This window comes from Culex pipiens, chromosome 1, assembly GCF_016801865.2.
Source record: "Culex pipiens pallens isolate TS chromosome 1, TS_CPP_V2, whole genome shotgun sequence".
Lineage (NCBI taxonomy): Eukaryota > Metazoa > Arthropoda > Insecta > Diptera > Culicidae > Culex > Culex pipiens.
This window is the reverse complement of record NC_068937.1, coordinates 48,475,139-48,501,398: the sequence shown is the minus strand read 5'-3', so window position 1 is coordinate 48,501,398 and position 26,260 is coordinate 48,475,139. Positions and strand designations below refer to the sequence as shown.

The following is a 26,260-nucleotide window of genomic DNA, read 5'->3' as shown; positions in this document are numbered from 1 at the left end:
TTTTGTTTGGCTATTAGTATGACGTACGTCGTGTTAGGGTGGTCCGAAAAATTGCCATTTTTGCCGATTTTTGCAAAAACCACAATTTTCAAAAAAAAAAAAATCATAGCTCCGCACCATTTCAACCGTTTTTTGCTGTCTTGGGCGCAAACAAAAGGTGCTTTCAAGGAAAAATAGTTAAAAGTTGCAACTAACTAGCCTCACATTTTGAAAGGTCAAATAAAAACATAAAATGCTCTTTTGAAGGTCACGGGACCAAAAAGTCTTTGTCTGAAAATATTTTTTATCAGATTCCTCGGAAAATTTTACAAAACATATCAAAAAATTGTGAATTAATGTTTTTAATAATCCAAGATATTTTTTTTTTAGAAACTCAAAATTCAAATTTTATTTTTTTTATTTTAAAAAGTTAGATGATGTCTCTGTTTTTACATAAAACAATATTTTTAGTATTTAAATCCAAATTATCAAGCTAATTTGTAGTTTGACTTTATTTATAGGCGCCTTTTTCTTGTTTAAATATTTACTTAGGATTTTTTTTAACTAACTTGAACATATTGTTCAAACATCGATTTCGGCACTGAATACCTACAATACAATAAACTTTGTTCGGAATTGGGAATGGAAAGCATGAACTCTGATCATTGTTGTCACTTTTCTTATGAAAGATGTTTCAATCTTGACACTCCCTTAAAATTGATTTAAGTGCGAAAACTGGCCAAAGCCGACTAAATTAAACATTTGTAATTATAACTTGGGTCTCCAGCAATCAAATTCAACCAAACTTCGCGACAATGCACAGGATGGTCAGCCAAACAAAACGCGTTTTTTTTATTGTTTACATTGCGTGCTCTGTTTTTTGTTTACTCAAACATCAAAATGCATTTTTCTCGTCAAAAAGCGACGTGCGACAAAATAGAACGACAGCGTCGATATGTCCTTGAAATCGATCTCTCGCATAAATGAACAATAGAAATAATTACAACAGTTTCCGAAACTAAATGACTAATAAACGAAGTTTACCAGTATCACAAGGACAAGTAGGTACGATAAGTATTTTAATTTATTTGAAATTTTGAATAATAAACAAATTTAAACAATAAGAATATACATTAAAAAAATCATTTCTTCAACAGGGGAGAACACATTCTACTGGCACTACGTTTTTCGGCACGAGCAAGACAATAATAACTCCGTAACTTCGCGATTGATCGTTGAACGAAGTAGCAGAAGAAACAAGGGGAAAACTGAATCGCAATCCTGACATTACATAAACTCGAAGATTATCTTCTTGGTATTGCCTTGTTACTGAATGAGAAGTAGACAGTAGATTGGTTTGTTGAGATTAAACATGTTGTTTGTATTGATGATCAATACTTTATGGATGACATCCGGAGTCGAAGTTGCTTCAAAGGCTACCCCCGACTTCGCAGGTCTGGAGACACCAAAGTAAGATCGAAAATACAATTGTTTGTAAACATTTTATTCGAGTGATTGCAGTTTTTATCAGTCAAACTCATGTAACATGGCCAACCTTATCAATGAGCAATGCAACATGAGACTGATACAAAATTATGCAATTATTTTTAGCGCAAAAAACAACTATCAGCAACATTTTTCTTGTCCTGATAACAAAGCTCATTCAATGCTCTAAGTTGTCTACATCTAGGCTATTTCCACGTTCAGCAAAAGCTAACCACTAAAAGCGGTTTTAATCAGAACCGCCACCATCACGATCCAAACTCCAAGCTGCACTTTCAACCCTTGAACCCCGTTCAGCGCCTTGCTAATCCACTTCTCGTGATGAACGACGTCCATGTAGACGCCGGGGAAGTTCGGATGGGCACAGCCGGCTCCGAAGCTCACAATTCCCGCCACCCGATTCTGGCAGATCAACGCCCCGCCGGAATCTCCCTGGCAGGCGTCCCGACCTGGCGCGGCCGCACACATCATTCCCTTCGCCAGCGTTCCCTGGTAGGCGGCGTTGCAGTGCTCGAAACTAACAACCTCCAGGTTGACCCGCTGCAGCGTCGGACTGACCTTGGTGCTGTCCGCGGCCGTAACGCCCCAGCCTGCAAGCGAGCACAGTTGACCGGCTGCGGGCGCAGCCGAGGCACGTTTCGTTGGGTAGAGTGTGGCAGTTTTGACAAAATCTGAGGTTACTCGTACCAGGGCTAGGTCGTTGGCCAGCGTGGCCGGGCTGTACTTGTCGTGGACGGAGATGGTGCGGGCTTGTCGCACCTGACGCGTTGGAGCGCCCATTTTTGGCAGGATGTTCAGGTCGTCGGCCATGGCTTGGATCTGTTCAGGAAGGGATTGGATTTATTGAATTAGTGACTACCGCCTCAAGTTTATTTTTGGCTTCACTCACCATCGAAACACTCATCGGCACGCCCCTCCTATCGGTAACGCAGTGCGCCGCGGTCAGCACGTGCTGCATGGTCAGCAGGGTGCCGCCACAAAAGTGGGCCCCATTCGTGACCAACTGCAGCGAAACCTTTGACGGAAACTCGCCGATCGTGGCCGGGGTTCCGCCGACGATCCGCGGGAACCAAATGGGCTTCCCTTCGGCGTCAAAGTGCGGATGTTTGTACAGCGGAATTCCCGCTTCCAGCGGAGACGGTGGTGATGGGGTCGTGGCCAACGGCGGCAGGGCTTCCATCGGAGACGGCGGTGGTGGAGTTGTGGCCAACGGTGGCAGGGAACTCACGGAATCGAACGGCATCGGCAGCGTTACGTTGGTGGAGTTGTTCAGCCATGGTGGGGACGCCAGCGGCGGTTGATGTTGCTGGTGCACGACCACGTGGGTGATGTGCGTTACGTAGGTCACATTGGTGGCATTCTGTCCCAAAGCGGGAACAACTGCAAAGAATTTGAAACAAGTCACGTGACACTTTCAAAACTCGGATTGCATTAAATGCAAAGGCTTACTAAGTGAAAGCAAACACAACAACGCAGAGCTGACCAAGAGTGCCATTTTGAGTGGACTCGATGTCGAACGGCAACTGATGTGATGGGACTAGAGAGAGACATCTTGGAAACCTCAGCCCCGGCAAAGGGATTTTGAAATCGATACGGCGCGATTCTTATCAAATTCGAAAGCCCACAAGCTTCTTGATAAGGAGTGGTGTGGCCGGCATTTAGTTGCTGGTTTTGTTGTGATTTTAGATATCAGGTGTTACCAGCCGTTATGGAGAAAAGAAGTACCATTTTTTTGAGTTGCAAACAAGTTGCAAACGCCTTTTGGTATGTCGACCATTTAGTACTTTTCGAGAAATCGAATTTTTGAAGTTTGGTGGGAAATATTTCCAAAACTATGAACGTTTTAAAGCAATCGGTTCATATTCTTTTTATTGCTAAACAAACGCTCCAAATTTCAACTAATTTGGATACACCAGTAAATAAATGTAGTTAAAAACAAAAAAGCGAATTGCAAATATCACATTTGTGCATTGATAGTGATCACAAGTGTGCACATAATTCTCATTTAAATTGAAATAAGCTTAAATTAATAGTTTTTCTGACTTTTTCAGTATATTTTCAATATTAACAGATGGATTTGCTTTTGAAAAATTTGTATCAAAATGTATCATATTGTGGAACATAAGCGAACTTCCAAAATCGGCTTTTAGCTTCTTGTAAGGTTTGTTGAGTTTAACAAAACCAGGGCTGCGGAGTCGGGTCATATTTCAAACGACTCCGACTCCGACTCCGACTCCGGCTTTCTCAGATTAGCCGACTCCGACTCCGACTCCGGCTCCGGCTTTCAACAAATGGTTGGCTCCGACTCCGACTCCGACTCCGGCCTACAAACTCTAGCCGACTCCGACTCCGACTCCGACTCCGACTCCAGCTTTCAACAAATGGATGGCTCCGACTCCGACTCCACATATTTTTAAATGTTCCAAAAGTTATTTAACTATTATTAGTTAATTATTTTTAAAACATTGATAAATAGGATTATTTAAATACTCTCTAAGCGTCATGTTTTTCTCAAGAAAAATAAGTTAAGTAAAAGTAAAGTAAAGTAAATAAACGGAAAAAAGTTTCTAGGTTACAAGTTTTATACGTTATGGAAACAGAAATCAAAAAATATCTTCAGTTTTAGAGGCATTTTGAGAAATAAAGTTTTGTAAGTAAATTTGGATTTATTTGCTTAACCTCAAATTTGAAAATATTTTTTTCAAAGCTAATAAATTTAAATATTAAATTGTTATTTTTGAATGAATAACTAAAAAAACCTGGCCTTAATGATCTATTGTACATTAAAATTCAATTTGCTCACTTTCAGGCTGACATTTGTAAAAAGCACAGTGACAGGCACCTTGTTCTTAAATGACAATTTTAAACGAAACATTTTTTTGTTTTTTTTTTTAAGACGTACATGGACATCACGCCATGGCTGAAGGAGATAAACTTAATCCACCTATGTGGTTGGAGCCTTCCTCACAACAATGGCTGTACACAAGTTTCATCTATTTTATAGATCCGGCTTCCAAAAAGTACATCGATATCACTTAAGAGGCCATATCTCGAGGCAGGGTTGCCAGATCTTCAATGTTTTGGACTCGTTGGAAAGGTCTTTTGATAACCTAACCAACAATAGGTCGGATGGTGGATCCGGACAAAGTTTACATACATTTAAGTGAGATCCGGCTTCAAAAAAGTACATCAATATCACTTAAGAGGCCATATCTCGAGACAGGGTTGCCAAATCTTCAATGTTTAAGACTCGTTGGAACGGTATTTTGGTAACCTAACCAACAATGGGTCGGTTGGTGGATCCGGACAAAGTTTACATACATTTAAGTGAGATCCAAATATATGTGAAAACACATTTTTATACATAACTTTTGAACTACTTATCGAAACTTCATTCTGTATAAAACTCGATCTATGGGACCCTAAACCAAGTCGAATGCAACAAGTTCGGGTCAAATCGGTTCAGCCAGTGCCGAGAAACATGAGCTAGTTTGTTGGTCACATACATACATACACACACATACACACACACATACACACAGACATTTGTTCAGTTTTCGTTTCTGAGTCGATATGTTTACATGAAGGTGGGTCTACGACGTTTTTATACGAAGTTCATTTTTAGAGCAGGATTATAGCCTTACCTCAGTGAGGAAGGCAAAACAAATATCCACATTTAAAATATTTTCTAAATTACAAATATTTCATTTAGTTAAGGTACATTGTACATTGATATGCAATAATTATTACCTTCCGTCATATTGGCGTGGGACAAACAGTATGAGAAAATTCTTACCAGTTGATATTATTTTGATTTTGTTTTTTTAATAATATTCGAAAAATAAATTAAAATCCTATGTTTTGTTCTACACTTTTTTTATTAGTTCATTTTTGTACTGAATTCTTGAGATTTGTTCAACGATAATTTGCAACGATATCAAAATAGTTTACCTAAAATCAACAACAACATCGACAATCAATGATTATTTCAAAATTTGTTGCAACTTGTTTTGATATTTTTTGTCAGTTTCAATTATTTTAAATGCAACACTTTGATTTTCTTGTACTCAGTTATAAACAAAATGCGCATGTTGAGTTCCAAGTAAGAGGTTGTTATTATCGTTGATTATTTGTTACAAAAGTTAAACTGTCAGTGACTTTTTTCGATTTGCAAAAACAATGATTACTATTTATAATCTTTTTATGTACCTCGTAATTTTTTCCTCAAAAATTATTTAACTTAAAACTTCCAAGACATATGCTATCGGGGTAAAAGATGACTGTGTGTGTACTTTTTTCAGAAATAACTGGATGAAATTTGGTCAAATTTGAATTGAAAAGGCACATAAATATAGACAAAAGGAAGCATTCAAGAATTGATAAATCAATTAAAAATAAAAGATGTTTGGTAAATTAAGCTGTTCTAAAGGAAATACTGAACAATTAAAAAACATATTTTTTGATAAATTTAAGATAGTTCCGGCTCCGACTCCGACTCCGGGTTATCAGAAATCTTCGGCTCCGACTCCGACTCCGACTCCTGCTCTTAAAATTTAGCCGACTCCGGCTCCGACTCCGACTCCAGCTGTTCGAGTTTTGACGACTCCGACTTCGACTCCGACTCCAGGTCCCCAAAAAGACCCGACTCCACCGACTCCGGCTCCGACTCCGACCCATCCCCTACCGGTCAGTGTTCCCAGTGAGTAGATTTACTCTTTGAAGAGATCTGGCTCATCACCTTCCGCTTACAAGGCGAAACACATAACCTCACGGCCCCGGTAGATCGGGAATAAACAAAAACGAGAGCACGCAATGTAAACAATAACAATGTGCATCGTCCTGAAGTTTGGTTGAATTTGGTAGCTGGAGTTCTAAATTATAACTGAAAATGTTTACGGTAATCGAGCTCGTTCCTGTGTCAAACTTATTCTGACCTGAAATCCCTTTGGCCAATTATCGCACTCACATCAATTTTCAGGCTGAGTCAAGATAGCACGACAAGATTGAAACTTCCCAAATTTAGTTTTCGGCTTATCAGTCCCAGTAGCAAGTAGAACGATTTTTTTTTATGCCCGACGTTTCGATAAATATATTTGTTTCGCTTTGTGTAATTCATGTATGTTTTAATTTAATCATGTATTATGTCTTGTTTGCAGAACCCTTGAAAATGATATTATATATATCGAAACGTCGGGCATAAAAAACAAAGTTTCGATAAGCTGAAAACTAAATTTGAGAATTGATCCACCAGTCGATAGCACAACTTCTTTCATATGAAAAGTGACAACAATGCACGGAGTTTTTCGGTTATTATTGAATATCTCTGGATTGAAATCAAATTTTGGGGATCTGTGAAGGTCAAAAGGTGAGGCATTGTGAGCTGAACGAAATGGCTTTCTTTACTCAATTTGGCCCAAAATGCTCGTACGAAAAGTTAGCACGACAGCGACGAACTATGGTCCCCTTGGAACAAGCTGTCAAGTAATATAGCTTCTTCTTTGTGAACAACGACATCACAAAATTTAAATTTTAGGATCCAATTAAGTGACACTTGAAAAAAAATATTTCAACGATCGAAATTTCTTTCATAGTTTTGGAAATATTAGTTCTCAGAAACTATTTTTCCAATTATAAAAGTCCTGAAAAAAGAATTGTATGATATTTTATCAGCCATCAAATTTTTTTTGTGGTTTGCTTTTCTTTCAAGTAAGTATTTTTAAAATGCTAAAACCAAAAGAAATCTAAAATATACACCGTCGATTGCTGTGAATCGGGACTTAAGTCTGATCAAGGACAACTGATTTTCAAGTAATAAGACAAAACCAATGAAAATCAATACACTTTGTTTATTTTATTCATATAGTCTTAAATCGTGTTAACTATAACCTTAAACATCCAACGGTGACCACCCGGCCGGCGGCACATCGGTCCTCACCAGCTGCTGCTCGATCCACCCGTTGAAGAACCGAATCTGCGTAAACGTCGGCGGGTTGTTCGCCGTGCCACAGTTGAGCCCAAACGACAGCAGCCCGGTCAAATCCCCGTCGCAGTACAGTCCCGAGCCGATGTTTCCGGTGCAGGGTGCGGGCCCGGTGGCGGCCGCCACTAGGTTCCCGGCGCAGATCATACTTTCCGTAACGGGGGACAGGTGGCGCACAAAGTTGCACTGGTCGCGGTCGTTGATGACAGTTGGGATGGATCGCTGCTGGACGTCAACTACCTGGCCAGCGGCCGCCGTTTGACCCCAGCCAACCATGTGACAGGTGAAGCCATTTCCGACGATCCTGGTGCGGCGGAAGGCGGGCTCGATTTCGTTGCTTGGCAGGGGGAGCGGTTCCTGGAGCTGAGAAGGGAAGTTTGGATTAGAGCGGGGAAGGACTTGAAAAAGTCTTGAACTTACTCGAATCACGGCGATGTCATTCTCGTACGTGTGTGCCTTGAAGTTCGGATGGACGTAGATCACCGACGCAAGTCGGGTTTCCCGCGTTGGAGACACTGGGTTCAGCATGATGTCCCCGGTGTGAACCCGAACCAGCCGCGGGTTGTACAGGTGGAAGGTTCCGTTGAGGACGCACTGAGCCAGCGTCACTACGTGACGCTCGTCAATGACAGCCGCACCGCAGATCGGCCGGCCAATGGTTCGGATGAAGGCAACGGCAGGGAAAGCTCCTTGGACCGTTGGCGTGCCACCGATCATAAACTGTTCCGGTTCCTCATCCGGGATGACGAAGGAGGATGCGGATGCTAGCAGAAAGAATAGCAGGAGCAGACTTTTCGTCACGAGTTTAGCCATCTTGTCGTATCGAACGTTCAACCACACTAACCAAGTCATGGACTCAGCCTGCAATACGCCATCAGCGATAGCGACCGAAATCGGTAATCCGCCTGGATAAAGATAGGAATTCGAGGGCAACAATTCGTCATACATCAGTTTTGATAAAATGGGTGTTTATTGAATCATTCGTTAAATTTTCACGAAACACGATTGACGATCTGCTGATCGATCCAGCGATTGAAGAAGCGCACCTGTGTAAACACCGGAGGATCATTCGCAATGCCACAGTTGACCCCAAAGGAAAGCAGTCCGGTCAGCTCCTCGTCACAGTAAAGCGGCGATCCCAGGTTTCCACTACAGGGTGCGTTAGCATTCTGGTAAAGGTTTCCACCACAGATCATGCTTTCGCGGACATTACCAGCGTGGATGTTGATCTCGTTGCACAGGTCTCGATCCAGAATCTCAACATTAAGGAATCGTTGATCCAGCGTTGACGATCCCAGTGGGGTCTGAAATGGTGCCCTTCTTACCTCACATCTACTCTATCAGGATTACAAGATGTACTTACCCCACGCTGCAAACCCCACCCGGGCATCTCGCAGTACGCTCCATTCGGTACGATCCGACTTCTCCGCCGTACAACATCTACCGTATTGGCAGGCAAATGGAACGGTCTATCAACCCGTACCAGTGCCAGATCATTCCGGTGGTTGTGCACGGTATAATTCGGATGCACGATCACTTCCAGCGCATCGCGCGTCTGTCGATCGTACGACGCCGGAACGATGTTAATGTCCCCGGCGATAACCTCAATCTCGGTGGTGTTCAACCGGCGCAGCTTCTCAACATCGTAGACGCACTGGGCAAGCGTTAGCACAAACTCCGGGTGGATTACGGCCGCTCCACAATATCGGAGGGCGGATGTGCTGAGGAAGGCTGCCGACGGAAAGGTTCCCCAGGGTGAGGTCGAACCTCCTACGAGGATGGGTTCCAGGAGCTTGGCATTGAGCGCCATTGGGAGGACTAGCAGCACCGCCGTGAAGAACTTCATGATTGATCAGGTGGTCGGAAGAGACTGGTGATAGCTTCGCAGACACCAATAAGGTAGCGCATCGATCACTATCTTATCGGCGAAACGGTAGTCGTCGATGAACGGGCTTGTTGGACACTACCTGTCGGAAACTATTGACGCATCCATCATCGTTGGGACAAATTCAATTAAGGTGAACATGCCGACTGTTTGCTCTAGTTTTGGAGAACCATTTACCATTAAGTAAATACCTGGGAAACATGGGTAAATCAGAGCTGCTTATCAGGATTCTTATCAAGAGCTAGAATCCTTTAAGCTGGAAAACCTTTAGATTTCTGATGGCGTCAAAACATGACAAAAGGATGCGCAATACATTTCTCTACAGGAATGTGACTAACAAATTTCTTCTGCCCTACGAGGAACATTTCTCAACCTCACCCAGTAGTTGTACCAACTTGCCAAACACGTCAATGGGTCGTATATCTTTGCTACGATAAAGAACTTCTAAGTCCAGAGCTAAAAACGGTTTGTTATCAGTGCTGAGCGGTTGACCAGTGCACGGTCCAAAGTATCCGTCAGTGTCGAACCGACCACGAAGATGGCGACAACCGAGCGAATTCTCCGAATCACGTGGCTGATTGCAGGTATGGAGTGTTTTCCCCTCAAGATATAATTCCACGTGTACTAATCTCCAGCTTCTCCAACAGCCCTGGTTCTGCCCTCAGCTATTCAAGCAGCGGACATCAACCCCTTCCTGGCAGGAGGAACTCCCTCCCCGATCGGAGCGCATCCGGCCCACATCGGAATCAACATCGGCCAGAATGTGTTCTGCGGTGGAACGATCCTCAACCAGAACCACATCCTAACGTCCGGCAGCTGCGTCCTGGATGGCCAGAACAACCTGCGAGCCGCCGGCGAGTTCCTGCTTCGGATCGGAGTCATCACGATCGACGCGACCACGCCCTGGATGGGCGTCATCCGGGTGTTTGTCCACCCCCACTACAACCCGTTCACGTTCGAGAATGACATCGCGATCCTGCGCACCAACGGCGACATGACCTTCCCGGTGGTGGCTACCCCGCACATGGCCCCAGCCGAACTGATTGACCGGATCGTACCGGAAAACGCCGCCTGCGAGGTCGTCGGCTGGAATTGGCTGCCCGGGACGCCCAGCATGAACCTGCAGCAGCTCGGCGTGACGGTGTACCCGCGGACCGCCTGCCAGACCATGTTCCAGGGAATGATCCGGGACTCGATGATGTGCGCGGCGGCTGCCCAGGCCAACCAGGGCATGTGCGTTGCGAACCGCGGAGGTGGGCTGTACTGCAACGGTCGGCTCACCGGGGTGGCCTCGTTTGGGTTCGGATGTGCGGCCAACAGTACGGCGACGGTGTTCACCCAGGTGCGCTACCACCGGCAGTGGATACAGCAGCAGTTTGGGCGGGCGGACAATCCGGGACCGGGGCCGACGCCGATGCCGGGAGTTGATGGGTAAGGGGTGGATGGGATTTGATTGGGGTTTAATTAATAGTTTATTTTTATTTCAGTGCAACTTCGCTCAAGCAATCCGCCGTTGCGTTCCTGTTGGCAGCCATGATGGTTATTCTTTTGAGATAGTTTCATAAAGTTATGTTTAATAAAAATAAAGGAAACCATTTTTTGTGAGTTTTTATAATCCTTATTGAGCGTCATCTTCGTTATGAATAATTTGTAAAGAAAGAATACTGAGGATACAAGATGAAACAACTCTCTAGAAATGACAGTTTAATCCTGAGATATTCGACAAAAATCGATTCATCTCTACGTTTTCACCCTTTCAGAAGGAACTTTCTGAATAGCAGCCAGCTGTAGGAAACTTTCTCAGCTTTTCGAACATTTCATTTCCAACTTTTTTTCCAAGTGTTCAAAGAGCCAATGAAGTTGCATTTCCAACTTTGTATAAAAATGTTTATTCGTTGTCTTGTTTTTGATTCTTGAGCATAAGTATGACTCTTAAACTAATCTAAAGTGATCTAGAAGTTTTAAATCCAAGTTGGCGGCCAAAACAGCGGTGATGAATTATTGAAAAAGTGTATTTTTTAAATTTAATGGCAATCAACCAGTCTAAACTGGGGTCGCAGAACTCGATTCTGATGTTTAAAGTAAGAAAATAAGAAAAAATGAAAAAAAAATTGTTCATGATTCGATTATTCGAAATTTAATACAAACCTTCAGATAATCTAAACTTCGGATATTTGAGGCTTCGGATACTCGAGTCTGGACTGTCCAGATTTTTTTTGCTGTTTATGGGATCAGTTTCGCTAAAAAAACAGCTGCCATAATCAATTATGGACTGGATCAACGATTTTTGTCAAATTCAAAATTTTCAAACAATGAAAAAAACAGTATTGGAAGCTGTGACAAACGATAACAGCATGAGCATGAGCATGAGAGACCACCCATGGTTGTCCTTCTCCGGCGCTGAACAGGACCGTGATATTCAGCTTAACCGATCGTACGCTTCAACAATCTGATGATGTTTCTCTTATCAACAGCATGCATGAATGCTCATCAAAACTAGAACTGCCGCAGATAGGTAACAGTCGTTGACCACCAACGGCGCCCGCCATGTCAGTTTGTAGATCTCGAGGGGGTGGGACGGGAATGTAAGTTAGCACAGGCTGCTACCAAGGCTGGGTTCTATACGATATCCACACCCCCGCGTGTGCCGGAAAAGTACTTCTACTTTATATTTTGTTAGTAGGGAAGGGTAATGGTCAGGATTCATCATAGAAGATGATGATGTGACCCAAATAATCGTTAAGTTTTGTTTAATGGGGTGATGTATTATTCCCAAGGCAAGCAATTGGATGCTGCTGTTGAAGCTGTGACAAACGATAACACGAAAAATACCTGGAAAGTCTGATGCTTTTACATTTTATATTTATATTTTTCAGAGAGTGAAACTATGTTGGAAAATTTTCAAAAATAATTCCGTTTGTTTCGACAAGTTTGCAAACAAATCGAGCCAAACATTTCATTAAGGCACAAAACCAAAAAGTAAACATTCGCGATTATTCCACTATTCCATTCATTAGTGCACTCTGTACATGCCCTCTAAGAATCAGATTGATAACAAACAATTTCCGATTGAAAAAATCAAAAACACATAAGGGCACAATGTTCACTTCAAACAAAAAAAGGTTCAAATGTGCCCTTTTTTCTTCATTAGTTTTTCATAGTTGAGTAACTTATTGTGTTTTAAAGTGAACATTGTTCCTCGTTATTTCAAACTAAACAAAAGGGCCCATATATATAATTAAAAAGAAAAATACTGTGACATCGCTTTAGTGCCCTTCTAGTTCTCTTCGAAATTGCATTGAGGAGGGACCAGTTGGAAAGTTAAAGGAGCCTATTAAAGAGATTTTTTTTTAAATTATGAGTTTTATTGCAAAAATCTACATAAATTAAGCATTGCAGAAGTTTTCTCGAATCGCGTTTTTTTTTGTTTTGTGCCCTAATGAAATGTTGGGCTGGAAATTCACTGGTAGGCTAATTAAAAAATTAGAAATGCGATGGGAAATCATTTTTTTTGTTAATTTGAGATTTAATCAGCTGCAACTGCAAAAAACTATCGATCAAAACTGATTGTTTTGAATTGCTGTCATTGAGTTGTACAAATCTGACTTTTTACCATTCATTATGAGTGTACTGAAACTAAATCTCGAAATTATGTTCGATTGAATCAAAACTCGAGAACAATTTTTGTGCATATAAGCCATATTTGCTGTTCGAGTTTAATCGAACTCGTTTTCGGGAGTTAGACTTAGAATAGGGTTGAGTAGTCATTCATGAGGCACTTTTGGTTTATAACATTCAATGATTTCTTTCATCAGCATTCAATAATGAACTTTTTGTTGCATTTTCTTTGTATTAGTATGAGACCGATCCGACCTCTAGAGTCAGAGTTATTAAACTGTCTCATTGTGGTCGCACTTGGCCGGAACAATGGGAAAAGTGGGTAACAATGAGACACTCTACTTCTGGAGCTTTTTTTTTAAAAAAAGGTCCAATAAACCAAATTTTCAGTTTTTGCTTTTTGGGTGTTTTTTAATACCCCTGACTCAAGGCGGTTTCAAAAACACCCAAAAAGCAAAAACTGGAAATTTGGTTTATTGGACCTTTTCAAAAAAAAAAAGAAAAAAATTTCAGACTTCAATACTTTTCTAGCAAATCTGTACCCTACAGCGGTTTATTTTTGAATTTGTGATTATCAGTAAATTCATTTTAAACATCTTAGCGTGTAAAACAATATGGTTTAATCAATCATGATGGGTTCGACTTTCATCAAGTTGTGATTAGAAACATATTCTCTAATCAGGACTGTTTCTACGAACTAATTATCATTCCATTCAGTCGGTTTATGAAATTACAGATTCTAATTTATGATAACTGGACCCAGTCATACATTGTTATAACTCAAACCTATATATTTATCATCAATTTGTCAAGAGTTCAGTGTGTCTGAAGATTTAAATCAAGATGTACACACAAATTTTGAGTATAGTAATTTGCTTGACCCTGACCGTCTCAGTATCAGCAGCCCCCTCTCGATCGGAAATCGGAGAAGCATTACAATTTACGGCAGGCCTATTCAACGATGACATTACGGTGCTTGGACAATATCCTTCTTACGTATTTATCAAAACCGCGGCTTTGCCGCGTTGTGGAAGAGCGGTTGTCGATGAAAGCCACATCATAACATTAGCCCAGTGTGTTCTTGACGGTAACTTCCGCGTCTACAATCCCCGGTTGGTGGAAGTAATTGCTGGAGACTTGTTGTGGTTTCCTGCCTCGGCGACCCGTCGAACCCGATTGGCTTCGGCGATTTACGTTCACCCCAACTGCACTGCGCACACCTTGGAGAACGACATTGCTGTGATTCGGGTATGATTAACCATCGTTAAAGTATCCTAATCGTAAAGTTTTCGTTTTCAAATTCTACACGGAGAAAAAAGAGTTCCCAAAATCGTGAACAAGCGTTCATGAAAATGGGAACCACGAACAAAGTGTTCAAATTTCATGGTACGTTTTTCAAAATCGTACCATGGGATTTGAACACTTTGTTCGAGGTTCCTAATTTCATGAACGCTTTTTCACGATTTTGGGAACTCTTTTTTCTCCGTGTAGTTACAAGAACCGTTCAAGCTTCCCAGTAACGAAATTCATCCGACAATTCGCAGAACACGTATCGTTGGAATCGATCACGTTTGTGAAAGCGTAGGGTGGGGCTTCGAGGGTGGCGTCTCGCTACAAGCTGCCTTACAAATGATAATAAGCGATCGAGATTATTGCAGTTTTGTGCGGCATCTTAAAACGGTGGCGGAAAGCATGGTTTGCGCGGATAATTTGCGCCCAGGACAGTCGATTTGTGCGGGAAACATCGGTATGGTTTTGTACTGTGATGGAGAAGCGACCGGACTACTTTCTTTTGGGATGAACTGTGGAGCACCAAACGACCCTCCAACCTATATGCAGATTCGTTACTTCAACAAATGGATCGACCAACAGCTGGTGAGGACGGATGTTCCACCAATTGGGTTGTCTCCACTGGATTACTAAACTTAAGATTAGTTTCCAATAAAGGTTGAACGTCACCCTGCAAATTAAATACGGTGTCAGAGCGACAGACATAATTGTAATCGTCTTGATACTCGATATCTTGGCGTGGTGTAAATATGTTACTGCTTACCACAGTTTTGGTCGGAGATTCCATAATCCATGAGCTAGATCTAACTGATTCCACGAACTTCAGTTTTTAATCAGCGATAGCTAAACTAAACAAATACAAGGTAGCGACTCAAACCTTCATGTTTAATCCCTTCATTCTAATTACTTTTAACTTATCGAGTCTAGACTTAGTCTTGCTCTAAGAAGTCAGTGCGTTTCCCACTCCGTTGCGTCAAGATGTGCGTGCTACTTCGATCAGCCTGGTTCAGCTGCCTTCTTCTGATCCTCTACGTATCGGCAGCACGCTCTTCACCAGAACTACCAGAAGACACAGCTGAATTTGCTGGAGAACCCTTCAACGATCGGTCCCTTCGTACGTGTTCATCCGAACCGAGACTCGTCAACGGTGCGGCGGGGCCGTGATTGACGAAAGTCACATCGTGACGTTGGCACAGTGCGTGCTGGATGGAAACTTCCACGTGTTTAACCCAAGGCTGGTTCGAGTATTCGCCGGAGATCTGCTGTGGTTTCCCGCATCCGCGACTCGTCAAATGCGACTGGCTTCGGTGATCTACGTCCACCCGAACTTTAAGGCGCACACGCTGGAGAACGATATCGCCGTGTGTTCGGACCAGCAGGTACGGACAACTGAATTTTCAAAGCAGCTTTCTAGTGTAGCAGCTTAAAACTAAAATAGTTCAATTTATTTAGCATTTAGAATATCAAATTTTAGGTTACAAATTCACTTACATGAACAGTTTTCCTCCTACGCCTGTTTCTCACTGTAAGTGCTAATGTTCGCTGTTGGGCATTAGTTTGCCACTAATAAATACAAATTTCGAATTAGTTTTAAAATAAAGTGAATAGCCAATCATACTCACAGGCTCAATTATTCAATTATACGGTAAATTGACCTGCTTTCGTGACCAGTACACGTCTCACGTGGTGGATAAGTAAAGCTATGAACAAGATTGTCCGTTCGACGCAGTGGTGAACGCAGAACGCTGTGCCAGTTCGATTTTTCCATCAACTGTCAGTCGAACAATCTGCAGGGGTTGCTTTGTTCAATGGTCGATGACTGGCAGGCTATGATGACAGGCGCAAAATTTTGCGTTTGCGTTCAGGCCTGACGGACAATCTTGTTCTTACCTTAAGAGCTAGTTTTGGAGAACAAATAAATCAAAATCGGCCCTAAACCGGCAATAAGCGAGACCTACTACTAATCCGAAGTTATACAATCAATTATATACCCGAAATTTGCTTAACTTTTTGAGAAAAACGAAATATTATAAAAATCTTTAGAACACGCCTTATTTGTTCAAGAGCTGGACTGTTTTTATCCCTATTCTCTCGGTTTACATGATTATTCGTTGCGGACCGCCTTTCCGGCCACCGAGTTCTTATTATGCGTTCCCTTTTGCCTGTCGTGTTTCACGTGCTGCGCTAGGATGGTTCATCGCGGTGCCAACACCGTGATTAGGGTGAGTTTGAGGTCGGTTGAGTGCCAGTCAACCCTCTGGCACCACTGTAAAGTCTAGAACGTTTGACAGTCACCAAAACCTCGAAGAGCCCACGTAGTAGTATTAGTGAAGAGCCCACGTTGTTTATCGTGGGCTCTTCACTAATACTGCTGCGTGGGCTCTGTGAGTGTAGCAGTATTGGTGTTGTCTGTTTGTTTACACCAAATCTTCAAGAAACATCACTTTTTGTGTGTGCAAATCTGTTACGAAAAAAGATGAGAACTGTTGCTTCCGATTGACCGGGAAGATTTGCCGGGTAGTACTGGACCGGGGACTGGCCAAGTCCCGCTGTAGATCCTTCCGAACAACTCGCTGCAATCTCCGGCAGGGATTAACCGACCAAGTGCAGAAACATCCGTGATTCCGGTGATTGTGGCGGAGCTGGTCTTTCCGAGCATCCTTCGATAACCTTCTCCGAGGACTGGACTGAAACGAAGGAATCGCGTGCTTGTGTAGAATCCGACCTTTTGTGGAATCACAAGAAGTTCATCGCGAAGTGGTTCGAACAAATCTGAACTTCTAACTTGCAAAACTATCTTTATCGCAATTTTGCGGGACATTTATCCATAGTCTCTGGCAAAAAGGGTCCTTCGAGAACTTGTGTTTGGAAATCCGTCCCGTGTCGTTATTTTTCATGGAAATCATTTCAACATTATAAAATTTTGCCTTTTTTACCACGCGGTTTGTTTATTTTCAAATTTTGACAGCAAATGCGTTCTTCATCTTCTTTGTTGTCTTCATGTTCGCGTCGAACATTTAGGTTTCATAAACATGGCCGTCGTGACAGAGGGCTGGTGCCAGTGCTTAACTAATTGTTATGGTATTTCTAGCTTCAAGAGCCGTTCAACCTCCCAAGCAATCATATTGAGCAAGCCTTCCGAAGGACTCGAATCGTCGGCAACGATCACGTTTGTCAGAGCGTTGGATGGAGAACTGTAGATGGCGTATCCCTACAAGCTACTATACCGATGCCGATACGCGATCGTGATGTTTGCAACCATGTCCGTTACCTTGAACCCGTTACGGAAAGAATGATTTGTGCCGGTAATCTGTTGGCGCAGGGAGTTGCTCCATGCCCCGGGAACATCGGTTCCGTCTTGTTTTGTGACGGAGAAGCAACTGGTCTGCTTTCTTTCGGTATGAACTGCGTTACAGCAAACGATCCTCCGACCTTCACGCAAATCCGCTACTTCAACAACTGGATCGATCAACAGCTGACAAGGACAGATGTCCCTCTCATGAATTGGTCCCCACTAGATGTCTAAGTAAAAGACGAGCTTGTCAATAAAGATTTATTCGAACTCAACCATTTCCTTCAAACATTTACATCGGAATCGGCGCCCAGCCCGGTGGTGGACTGTCGGTACGCGTAAACTGCGTATCGATCCACTGGCGGTACTGTCTGACGTCGATGTAGACACCGGGTTGGTTCGCGGCTCCACAGGCCAGCCCAAAGGAAAGCACTCCGGTCAGCTGCCCATTGCAGAACAGTCCTCCTCCGATGTTACCCTGGCAAACGGTGTTCGCATTGGCCGGGATGGATCCAGCGCAGATCATCGTGCTCAGCACGCGGTTGTTGTGCACGTTGGCGACATTACACTGGGCCGGGGCGAGCGTTGGAACCTGGATCATTCGCTGAGCGGGGTTCAGCGGAGCGTTAGCAGCATTAGTGGGGGCTCCCCAGCCGATGTACTGACACTGCGTGTTGTCGGCGAGGACGCGGGTGTTGATTACTGCCGGCTCGATTGTGTTGTGGAACTCCGGGAAGGGGGTGTTGACGCGCATCACGGCAAGGTCGTTGTTTCCGCTGAGGCGGTTGTAGTTGGGGTGCACAAAGAGGTGCGTTACGGAGCGAACTTCACGGCGGATTGAGGTTGGAACCAGGTTTACATCGCCGGCGATGACTCGCAGCCAGAAGGGGTTGATCAGGGTGAAGGTCGTGGGGTGCATGACGCACCAGGCCGCGGTCAGCACATGCTGCAGGTTGATAATGGTTCCGCCGCAGTGCAGGTTGTACGGGGAGTCGATGCTCACGACGGACGGGTGCTGTCCGGGGAGCGTTAGAGTTCCACCGGCCAAACGTCCCGCGGGAGCTTCTTCGCTGGCGAAGGCCACTGTAAGAAGAGAACGTCGTAACTTGAGATCTCAGGTGACTCATAGGAAAAACTTACCTGTGGCCAACGCAAGCAATGCAAACACAAACAGCTTCATGATTCCTGAGTGTAACCGATTTGGTCCGAGGACAATCCAGTACTGACTTCAGCAGCAAGTCACTTGTAGTTCAAAGCTTCTGAGCCGCTCCACTTATCTTATCGTCAATTGAACAGCGCGCACTGATTTGGAGAAAGAACCCCCGAAACTGGGCTTCCTGTGGCTTCCGATAACAGCTGGCTTTGCAGGAATCGAGCCAAGCATCGATTCAGTCACCTAGCGTTCGTCAACATGAAGTCCACGCTTGCGGTTTTGCTACTTGGTAGGTACTCCCGCAAAACTGTTTCGTAACTCCCGCTAACCCAATTCTTCCCATAGTTTTTGCCGTAGCCACTCAAGGCTACCAACTACCCGGGGACGATGAGTACGACACGTTTGAGCCGTTCATCTCCGGTGGTGCGAACGCCGTCCTCGGCCAGTTTCCCTCCGTCGTCGCCGTAGGCGTCCCAGCACCCCCCAACAACGCCTTCTGCGGTGGAGTCATCCTGAACGTCAACCACGTCCTTACAGCGGCCCGCTGTATGCTCACCGCGCAGAACACCCTGCACTTCCCGAACCAGGTCGGCATCATGGCCGGTATGCTGCAGCTGAACTTTGCCGCTGCGAGGATCCCGGCCGCCGCTATCTACGTCCACCCGGCGTACAACCCGTTCACGTTCGAGAACAACATCGCCGTGATCCGCACCGCACAGAACTTCTTCCCGCCGGAAGTGGCTCTGCCGAACGTGGCATTTGCCCAGCTGGCACTGGACATTCCGTTTGACGGTGAAGGTTGTCAGGTTGCGGGCTGGAACAACGCCACGGCGTCCCCTATTCAGCAGTTCATCAACGTTCCCGTGCTCAACCGAGATACCTGCAACGGGCTGGCTGTCCACCTGGGTCGCATTCGGGAGTCGATGATCTGCGTGGGCGTTACGGCTGCGAATCCAAGCGTTTGCGCTAGCAATTCGGGAACGCCACTGTTCTGTAACGGACGGGTGGCTGGGATACTGAGCACCGGATTTGGGTGTGGAACGGCGAACAATCCGGGCGTTTACTCGCAGATTAGGTTCTTCCAGGGCTGGATCGAGCAGCAGTTCCAGCGGCAGGATATTCCGCAGGGGGGTACTTCGCCGATTCCGATTTGGTAAAAAAAAAGTAATACAATGAGATTTTTCGAATATCAATTTCAGACATTTTTTGTTGAAGAGATATCACAATGTACGGGAAATGTACCCATTTTCGTCAGATTAAGCTTTTCGACCTTTTTCACGTCACTTTTGCAGTTTGTCACTATTCAAAAAACATTTTCAGATTCACCAACAACAGAGGGTTGCGTGCTAACATTTATTTCAAGAGTTCTTTTTTTAAAGGACCTATTGACTATTGTCTTTCATATTTTTATAGGATCTATTTAAAAATAAAACCTCTAAATTTGAGCTGTTCATTACTTTAAAATAGACAAAAACATTCAAAGTTCTGATTAGCCGATAACAGAAATGAACCGTTTGAGGGTATATCTTCCCTACACTTTAAATTCTGCTATTAAATTTTAAATCATGGGTTTTACTAACTAATTATATGTAGCTAGCCCGTTTAGTGTAGCAATAAAATGATTTTATATCACCTTAGAATTGTTGACATTATTTCGGTTAAAGTTCCTTAGTTATTCTTTCATTGAACATATGCATACATTTTGATTTTTAAATTTGTATTACAACGCAAACAAGTTTCAATTTAAAAAAAAACGAACTGATTTGATCTAGATAACACTAAGATAAATTTGATGTTATTAACAATTATTACCAATTAAAATGTTTTCAATCGAACAAAATGGTTTGACATTTTGAAAACTTTTGACAATTTGAAAATAATTTTAAGCATTTTAAACGGCTGTTTCAAGTGTTGTAATATTTTTGCTAAGCTTCATGATTTTTAGATCAGAATAAAAAAATGAATTAAGCTTTACACTTACTTATTTTTTGCTGCCCTGTTTGAAAAATGTCGCACGTCGTACGAGTTGTCGCACGGTTTTGATTTTACCGTTTCGATATCGATTGGTCGAAAGGACGACAAACGGACGACGAACACTCGACATGCTCGACATAGTTTTTTCGATCGATTTTCCTTCAATTCGACGTCGATTATCGTCGACGCAAACAGTTTGACAGTTCTCTTCAGTTGATCATGTTCGGACTTGATTGCAACCGAATCGAACCAGCTGTCGTTACTTTTGGTATTTGGTTTAGGAGCTGATAAGATTTTGGACGATTTTCGACGGATAATAGGTAAGTTTAGTTCTAGATTGTGATATTTTTGCTGCCAAAATGTTCCGGCCGGTGTGCGCGAGTGACCGAATCAAAGTGTCTTCCTTGGTGTCTTCTATTCCAGATTTCGGTCTTCGTGGCGGTGAAGGAGGACGGAAAATTTGGCGGGTCATTCCGGAAGACAGGACGGGAAGGAACCGGTTTGCGATCGAGGTAGCGGTTGGTGTTTGGTGTTTTACTTTCCGCGGGAGGTTGCGGCACATACCTGATGAAACTGGTGAGTCATGTTTTAGAAACGAAGTGTGTTTTTGTATTGTATTAAATTCAAAACCTCAAAACATCAAAATTGTTATCTAATCGACGTGTTTACCCAATAATTCAAAACTAAAGAAAAATCTAAATTACTAGAATTTAAAAAATATTCATCACTCAACTGTAAAATTCTAAAGTTTTTCATTCTTAATTTTCAAACTCTAGTATTTCAAAGTTATAGAATGCAAAAATTCGAATACTAAAAATTTCTTTAAATTCATGGAATCTAAAAAAAATCTAAATGTCGTTCGTCATATTTAGAATTAGAGTTTAGAATTCAAAAATTCTAAAAATTATGAGTTTAAAATTCTAAAAATTCTAATATAAATAAATAAATAAATAAATTACAATCAAATTTTGTTTTATAGTTTTATATTTTTAAATTCGAAAAAATCTATTAATTATAAAATTAGAAATTTTCAAAAGTCTAAAAATTCTAGAATTCTAAAGATTTTAAGACTTCTTAAAACTCCAGAAATCTTTGAATAACTTTAAGAACTATTAACTTTTGCAGTATTTTAAGGATTATACAATGTTAATTTTTTTGAAATTTGGTCTGTCAAATATTAGAAATTTTAAAAATAACGCGAACTGCATTGGATGATTTATGAATTTCAGATTTTAAAACTTTAGAATTTTAGAATTTTAGAATTTTAGAATTTTAGAATTTTAGAATTTTAGAATTTTAGAATTTTAGAATTTTAGAATTTTAGAATTTTAGAATTTTAGAATTTTAGAATTTTAGAATTTTAGAATTTTAGAATTTTAGAATTTTAGAATTTTAGAATTTTAGAATTTTAGAATTTTAGAATTTTAGAATTTTAGAATTTTAGAATTTTAGAATTTTAGAATTTTAGAATTTTAGAATTTTAGAATTTTAGAATTTTAGAATTTTAGAATTTTAGAATTTTAGAATTTTAGAATTTTAGAATTTTAGAGTTTTAGAATTTTAGAATTTTAGAATTTTAGAATTTTAGAATTTTAGAATTTTAGAATTTTAGAATTTTAGAATTTTAGAATTTTAGAATTTTAGAATTTTAGAATTTTAGAATTTTAGAATTTTAGAATTTTAGAATTTTAGAATTTTAGAATTTTAGAATTTTAGAATTTTAGAATTTTAGAATTTTAGAATTTTAGAATTTTAGAATTTTAGAATTTTAGAATTTTAGAATTTTAGAATTTTAGAATTTTAGAATTTTAGAATTTTAGAATTTGGAAATTTTTGATTAGATTATTTTCATTACATTTTTAATGTTTTGATATTTGTTAACTTTAAGAAGTTTTTGAATATTTTGAAAATTCGTAATATTTGATATTTTCTAAAATTTTAACATTCTGTAATCCTTAAAAATTAATGTTTTATAGTTCCATTGGGTGTGGGGTGTGAGATTGGGTCATACAAATTTCAGCATTTTTGTTTGACCCAATCTCACCTCTGATGACAGAATGTTACCTCTGATGACGGTTCATAAAATATTTCAAAGAATTTTGAATTTCAAAAAAATTGAAATCTTGAAATTCAAGCATAAGAACATGAATTTTTTTAGCATTTTTAAATTTCTTGAAATTTTCAAACACGTTTTATGCATTTTTAAATTTTAAGATACATTCATTTTTTTTTATAGATGTTTAAACTTTTGAAAAGTCATGCAATTTTTATTTTTTAAGGATTTTTTTAAAATTTAGTATCTTGAAATTTTCATGTTATTATTATTCAAATCTGAATTTTATTTATAAATGCTTGCCAATTTATGATTGACGCATCTTTTTTTCAGGCAACAAACGTATTCCAATCAGATCCTGCCGTCCACGTGTGGTCCCGCGTTGCATCCGTAGAACCCACGGAAGCAGCCACGTTGTTTCGTACGCATACTCCACAAACCCACATTGTCTCGTATTCCGGTGCAGCCATGCCAAATATACAGATAAATCTGTATTATACAGATTTTTTTATCGCAAAAATCACAAAAATCTGTATATACAGATTTTTTAAAAATGATTTAATTTAAAAATTTCAATAATTTAGCAATTGAATTATGCTTTAATATGATTAAAAAGCTTAAATCTGTTGTGAAAAGTCTAAAAAATCTTCCATGGCTTCGAATTTAACATGATACAGATAAAATACAGATTTATTTTTAAGAAAATACAGATTTCCCATAAAATAATCTGGTAACGTTGCTCCGGTGGCCATCAATCCGTCGGAGATCCAAGATTGGCTTCGCATCCCTGTACAACTTTGATCAGCTCGTCGGGGATCAAAAGTCCAGCATGACCAAAATGCTGCCAGGAGAACACCAATCCAAGCCCGAAGCTGCGGTCAAGGAAAATCAAGGAATTTTGAGAAGAATCTGCGATCCGAAAGTTTAATTGAGTTAAAAAGCTAATATTATTGTGAAATTTTGTGCGTCTGAATAAAAAAAATAAATAAAAACAAAACCACATTTTTTTAACTACAACATAACCTAAAAATTAGAATTGACAGCACACGACAATGGCACGACATCCTAAATAACAAAACCGTGCGACGTCGGTCGAATGTCGTACGACAATGTCGTACAATTTCGATTATCGATCGCACGACAAATACGACATTTTGGTGCAAAAACGTATGACATTTGCGCGACAGTCGCACGACATTGTCGTGCGACATCGTACGAATGCACGGACGACAAACGACGGACGTCCGACGGACTTTTCAGTCAGGGTGTCCTCATCTCGAAGTCACTATCTATAGACTATGATGTTTAGTAAAGTACTTCAAAATATATGCTAAAAAAATGATTTTGGTGGAAGTCCGGAAGATTGTATAAAGGGTCGTTCACACTACATTTTGAAAAAGGTATTTGGAAGACCTTTCCAACGCGTCCAAAAGATTGAAAATCTGACAACCCTATCAAAAGTTATGATCACTTAAGTTCTTTTTTTTTTTTAAGCCAGACCTATGATTATTTGGATGCGTTATCAAAAGACCTTTCAAGCAAGTCCAAAAGATTGAAGATATGAAAACCCTATCATAAGTTATGATCATTGTGGTGTTAATTATACACTTTTTTGAAGCCGGATATCGAGTATTTGGATGAAAATTATGTCAGTAGATGATGACAAAGGTCCTTATTGAATTCTTGGAAATCAGAAGACAGCATAAAGCTCGAATTAAAAAAACAAACTTGCTCACATTTCATCTCATAATATTTATTCGATTAACCAACAACTTCCCTCTTTACAAATGTCCCGGCGTCCAGTTCGGCGGCAGCCCATCGGTCCGCCCAAACTGCTGATCGATCCACCGGTTGTAGTTACGCACCTGCGTAAACACCGGCGGATTGTTCGCCACGCCACAGTTGACCCCGAACGACAGAATTCCCACCAACTCGCGGTTGCAGAACAGTCCGGTTCCCAGATTTCCGTTGCAAGGCGCTGCATTGTTCGACGCGGCAGTGTTGCCAGCGCAGATCATTCCGTCGCGAACGCGGCCTGCGTGCATCGTCGCCTGGTTGCACAGGTCACGATCGTTGACGTTCATCGGCAGGAAGCGTTGAAGGACGTTCACGGGAGCGTTAGCAGCGTTAGAAGCCGCTCCCCAGCCGGCGAATTGGCACTGCTCGCCTGGAGGGGTTACTCGGGTTCGGCGACGGGCCCAGTTTAGGGTGTTGGACGGAGTTTCGAAGGGACGGTCGAGGCGCAGGACGGCCAGGTCATGTTCACGGGTGAACACGTTAAACTCCGGGTGGACAAAGATTTGCGAGACTCGGCGAGTTTGACGGCGGGCTCCAACCGGGGCCAGCGCCACATCTCCGGCCACGATGGTCAGCCAGTAGGGATCAATGAGGCGGTTCTGGTTGTTCAAGACACACTGGGCCGAGGTTAGCACGTGGGATGGATGCAGGATTACTCCTCCGCAGTGCAGATGAAACGGAGTGTTGATGGAGATCGTTGCCGGGAACTGTCCCCAGACGGCGTTAGTTCCGCCGATCAACCGGGCATCCGGAACCAGCTCACCACTGGCAAGACCTGCAAAAAATCAATTGTAAACATAACCCCAAAATTCGTTCAACTCAGCTTCCAAACGTACCGAAAACGGCCAAAACTGCAAGTATCAACCTCATTCTGCGATGTTCCTCCAACGAAACTCGAAAATCAACTAACCTTCCCACCAGTAATCGCTCCACCGCTTTTGAAAACCCAAAATCACGGCGGTTATCTTAACAGCAAGGATTACCGAAGCCGAACCCGATAAGGATGGTCCAATTTTTTTTCCTGGAATTCGAAGCCACAGGATGTTGATGATGCACACGAGACGCCGATTTCGTAATCGATTTCTTCTTTGATGGATCATATGTTATCGATTTGGGTGAAGTCCCCCGCGCTCGAGATATCGGTGGCGGATTGGGGAACAATGCTAATGATGGAATGGCTGCAAAATCTCGCAAATTTTGGCGAGGAAATGAGGTTGTGATGAAATCGCGATTGACGGTGAACGGTTGTAAATTAGAATGCAATTTTAATCACGGGTTAGGTAATGGATTAAGTGTAATTTAGCAGATTGCAAATTTGATTCAATAACAAGATAAAAGTGGTGAAATTTGTGGCTAGAATTCGCAAATTGTGATTTGTGAAATAAGTGGAATCCACTAAAATCCAAAAGGGCAAAAATCCGGATTTTCTGATTTTTCTTTTCAAAGGGCCGTAACTTTGATTGTTTTTAGACAGTTTTTAATGACATCTCCAGTAAAGGTCTTAAATCAGGTCTAGGTTTGAGTGGTTACTGAGTTTGAACCTGACTATTCCGGATTTAAAAGTACCTTAACGAAAATCAAAGTAGTGGCCATTCAAATCTAGAACTGACCCCATTTCCTACACAACAGAGTGTCTTATTGGAAAAGTCCTTGATATATCTTCAACCAAGTAGACGGAACAATTGAAAATTGGAAAACAACTTTAGGCTCGTCACTTTTAAAGGGCAATTGTCCAG

At 41.7% G+C, this 26,260-nt stretch overlaps 9 protein-coding genes across 9 annotated transcripts; 4 read left to right on the top strand and 5 right to left on the bottom strand.

The window, feature by feature from the left end:
* Nucleotides 1-1,462: 1,462 nt before the first annotated feature.
* Nucleotides 1,463-3,048, bottom strand: LOC120416445 (trypsin beta-like). Its single transcript, XM_039578199.1, has 3 exons — nt 2,932-3,048; nt 2,372-2,862; nt 1,463-2,301 (listed from the first exon to the last, which is right to left on the bottom strand). Exons 1-3 carry the CDS (start codon nt 2,975-2,977, stop codon nt 1,693-1,695), a joined length of 1,146 nt encoding a protein of 381 aa, XP_039434133.1. The 5' UTR covers nt 2,978-3,048; the 3' UTR covers nt 1,463-1,692.
* A 4,260-nt stretch (nt 3,049-7,308) lies between these two features.
* On the bottom strand, nt 7,309-8,315 carry LOC120416429 (cationic trypsin-3-like). Its single transcript, XM_039578182.2, has 2 exons — nt 7,883-8,315; nt 7,309-7,825 (listed from the first exon to the last, which is right to left on the bottom strand). The coding sequence occupies exons 1-2, from the start codon at nt 8,312-8,314 to the stop codon at nt 7,370-7,372; spliced, it is 888 nt and encodes a 295-aa protein (XP_039434116.2). The 5' UTR covers nt 8,315; the 3' UTR covers nt 7,309-7,369.
* Nucleotides 8,316-8,339: 24 nt separating this feature from the next.
* On the bottom strand, nt 8,340-9,442 carry LOC120416430 (trypsin-2-like). The gene is made up of 2 exons (XM_039578183.2): nt 8,826-9,442; nt 8,340-8,766 (listed from the first exon to the last, which is right to left on the bottom strand). The coding sequence occupies exons 1-2, from the start codon at nt 9,306-9,308 to the stop codon at nt 8,455-8,457; spliced, it is 795 nt and encodes a 264-aa protein (XP_039434117.1). The 5' UTR covers nt 9,309-9,442; the 3' UTR covers nt 8,340-8,454.
* A 296-nt stretch (nt 9,443-9,738) lies between these two features.
* On the top strand, nt 9,739-10,944 carry LOC120416418 (trypsin-2-like). Its single transcript, XM_052710034.1, has 3 exons — nt 9,739-9,931; nt 9,995-10,778; nt 10,835-10,944. Exons 1-3 carry the CDS (start codon nt 9,886-9,888, stop codon nt 10,902-10,904), a joined length of 900 nt encoding a protein of 299 aa, XP_052565994.1. The 5' UTR covers nt 9,739-9,885; the 3' UTR covers nt 10,905-10,944.
* A 2,864-nt stretch (nt 10,945-13,808) lies between these two features.
* Nucleotides 13,809-14,888, top strand: LOC120416420 (trypsin-2-like). The gene is made up of 2 exons (XM_039578170.1): nt 13,809-14,213; nt 14,457-14,888. The coding sequence occupies exons 1-2, from the start codon at nt 13,809-13,811 to the stop codon at nt 14,886-14,888; spliced, it is 837 nt and encodes a 278-aa protein (XP_039434104.1).
* Nucleotides 14,889-15,343: 455 nt separating this feature from the next.
* LOC120416421 (trypsin-2-like) lies at nt 15,344-17,816 on the top strand (the record flags this gene model as incomplete). Its single annotated transcript, XM_039578171.2, has 3 exons — nt 15,344-15,616; nt 16,764-16,772; nt 17,347-17,816. Coding segments are annotated over 3 exons (717 nt in total), but the record flags the coding sequence as incomplete, so codon positions are not given.
* Nucleotides 17,795-18,839, bottom strand: LOC120416392 (trypsin alpha-3-like). Its single transcript, XM_039578129.2, has 2 exons — nt 18,688-18,839; nt 17,795-18,630 (listed from the first exon to the last, which is right to left on the bottom strand). The coding sequence occupies exons 1-2, from the start codon at nt 18,725-18,727 to the stop codon at nt 17,840-17,842; spliced, it is 831 nt and encodes a 276-aa protein (XP_039434063.1). The 5' UTR covers nt 18,728-18,839; the 3' UTR covers nt 17,795-17,839.
* A 15-nt stretch (nt 18,840-18,854) lies between these two features.
* Nucleotides 18,855-19,893, top strand: LOC120416391 (trypsin alpha-3-like). Its single transcript, XM_039578128.2, has 2 exons — nt 18,855-18,989; nt 19,046-19,893. The coding sequence occupies exons 1-2, from the start codon at nt 18,959-18,961 to the stop codon at nt 19,855-19,857; spliced, it is 843 nt and encodes a 280-aa protein (XP_039434062.1). The 5' UTR covers nt 18,855-18,958; the 3' UTR covers nt 19,858-19,893.
* Nucleotides 19,894-24,459: 4,566 nt separating this feature from the next.
* On the bottom strand, nt 24,460-25,513 carry LOC120416434 (transmembrane protease serine 11D-like). The gene is made up of 2 exons (XM_039578188.2): nt 25,361-25,513; nt 24,460-25,299 (listed from the first exon to the last, which is right to left on the bottom strand). Exons 1-2 carry the CDS (start codon nt 25,392-25,394, stop codon nt 24,509-24,511), a joined length of 825 nt encoding a protein of 274 aa, XP_039434122.1. The 5' UTR covers nt 25,395-25,513; the 3' UTR covers nt 24,460-24,508.
* Between the last annotated feature and the right edge of the window lie 747 nt (nt 25,514-26,260).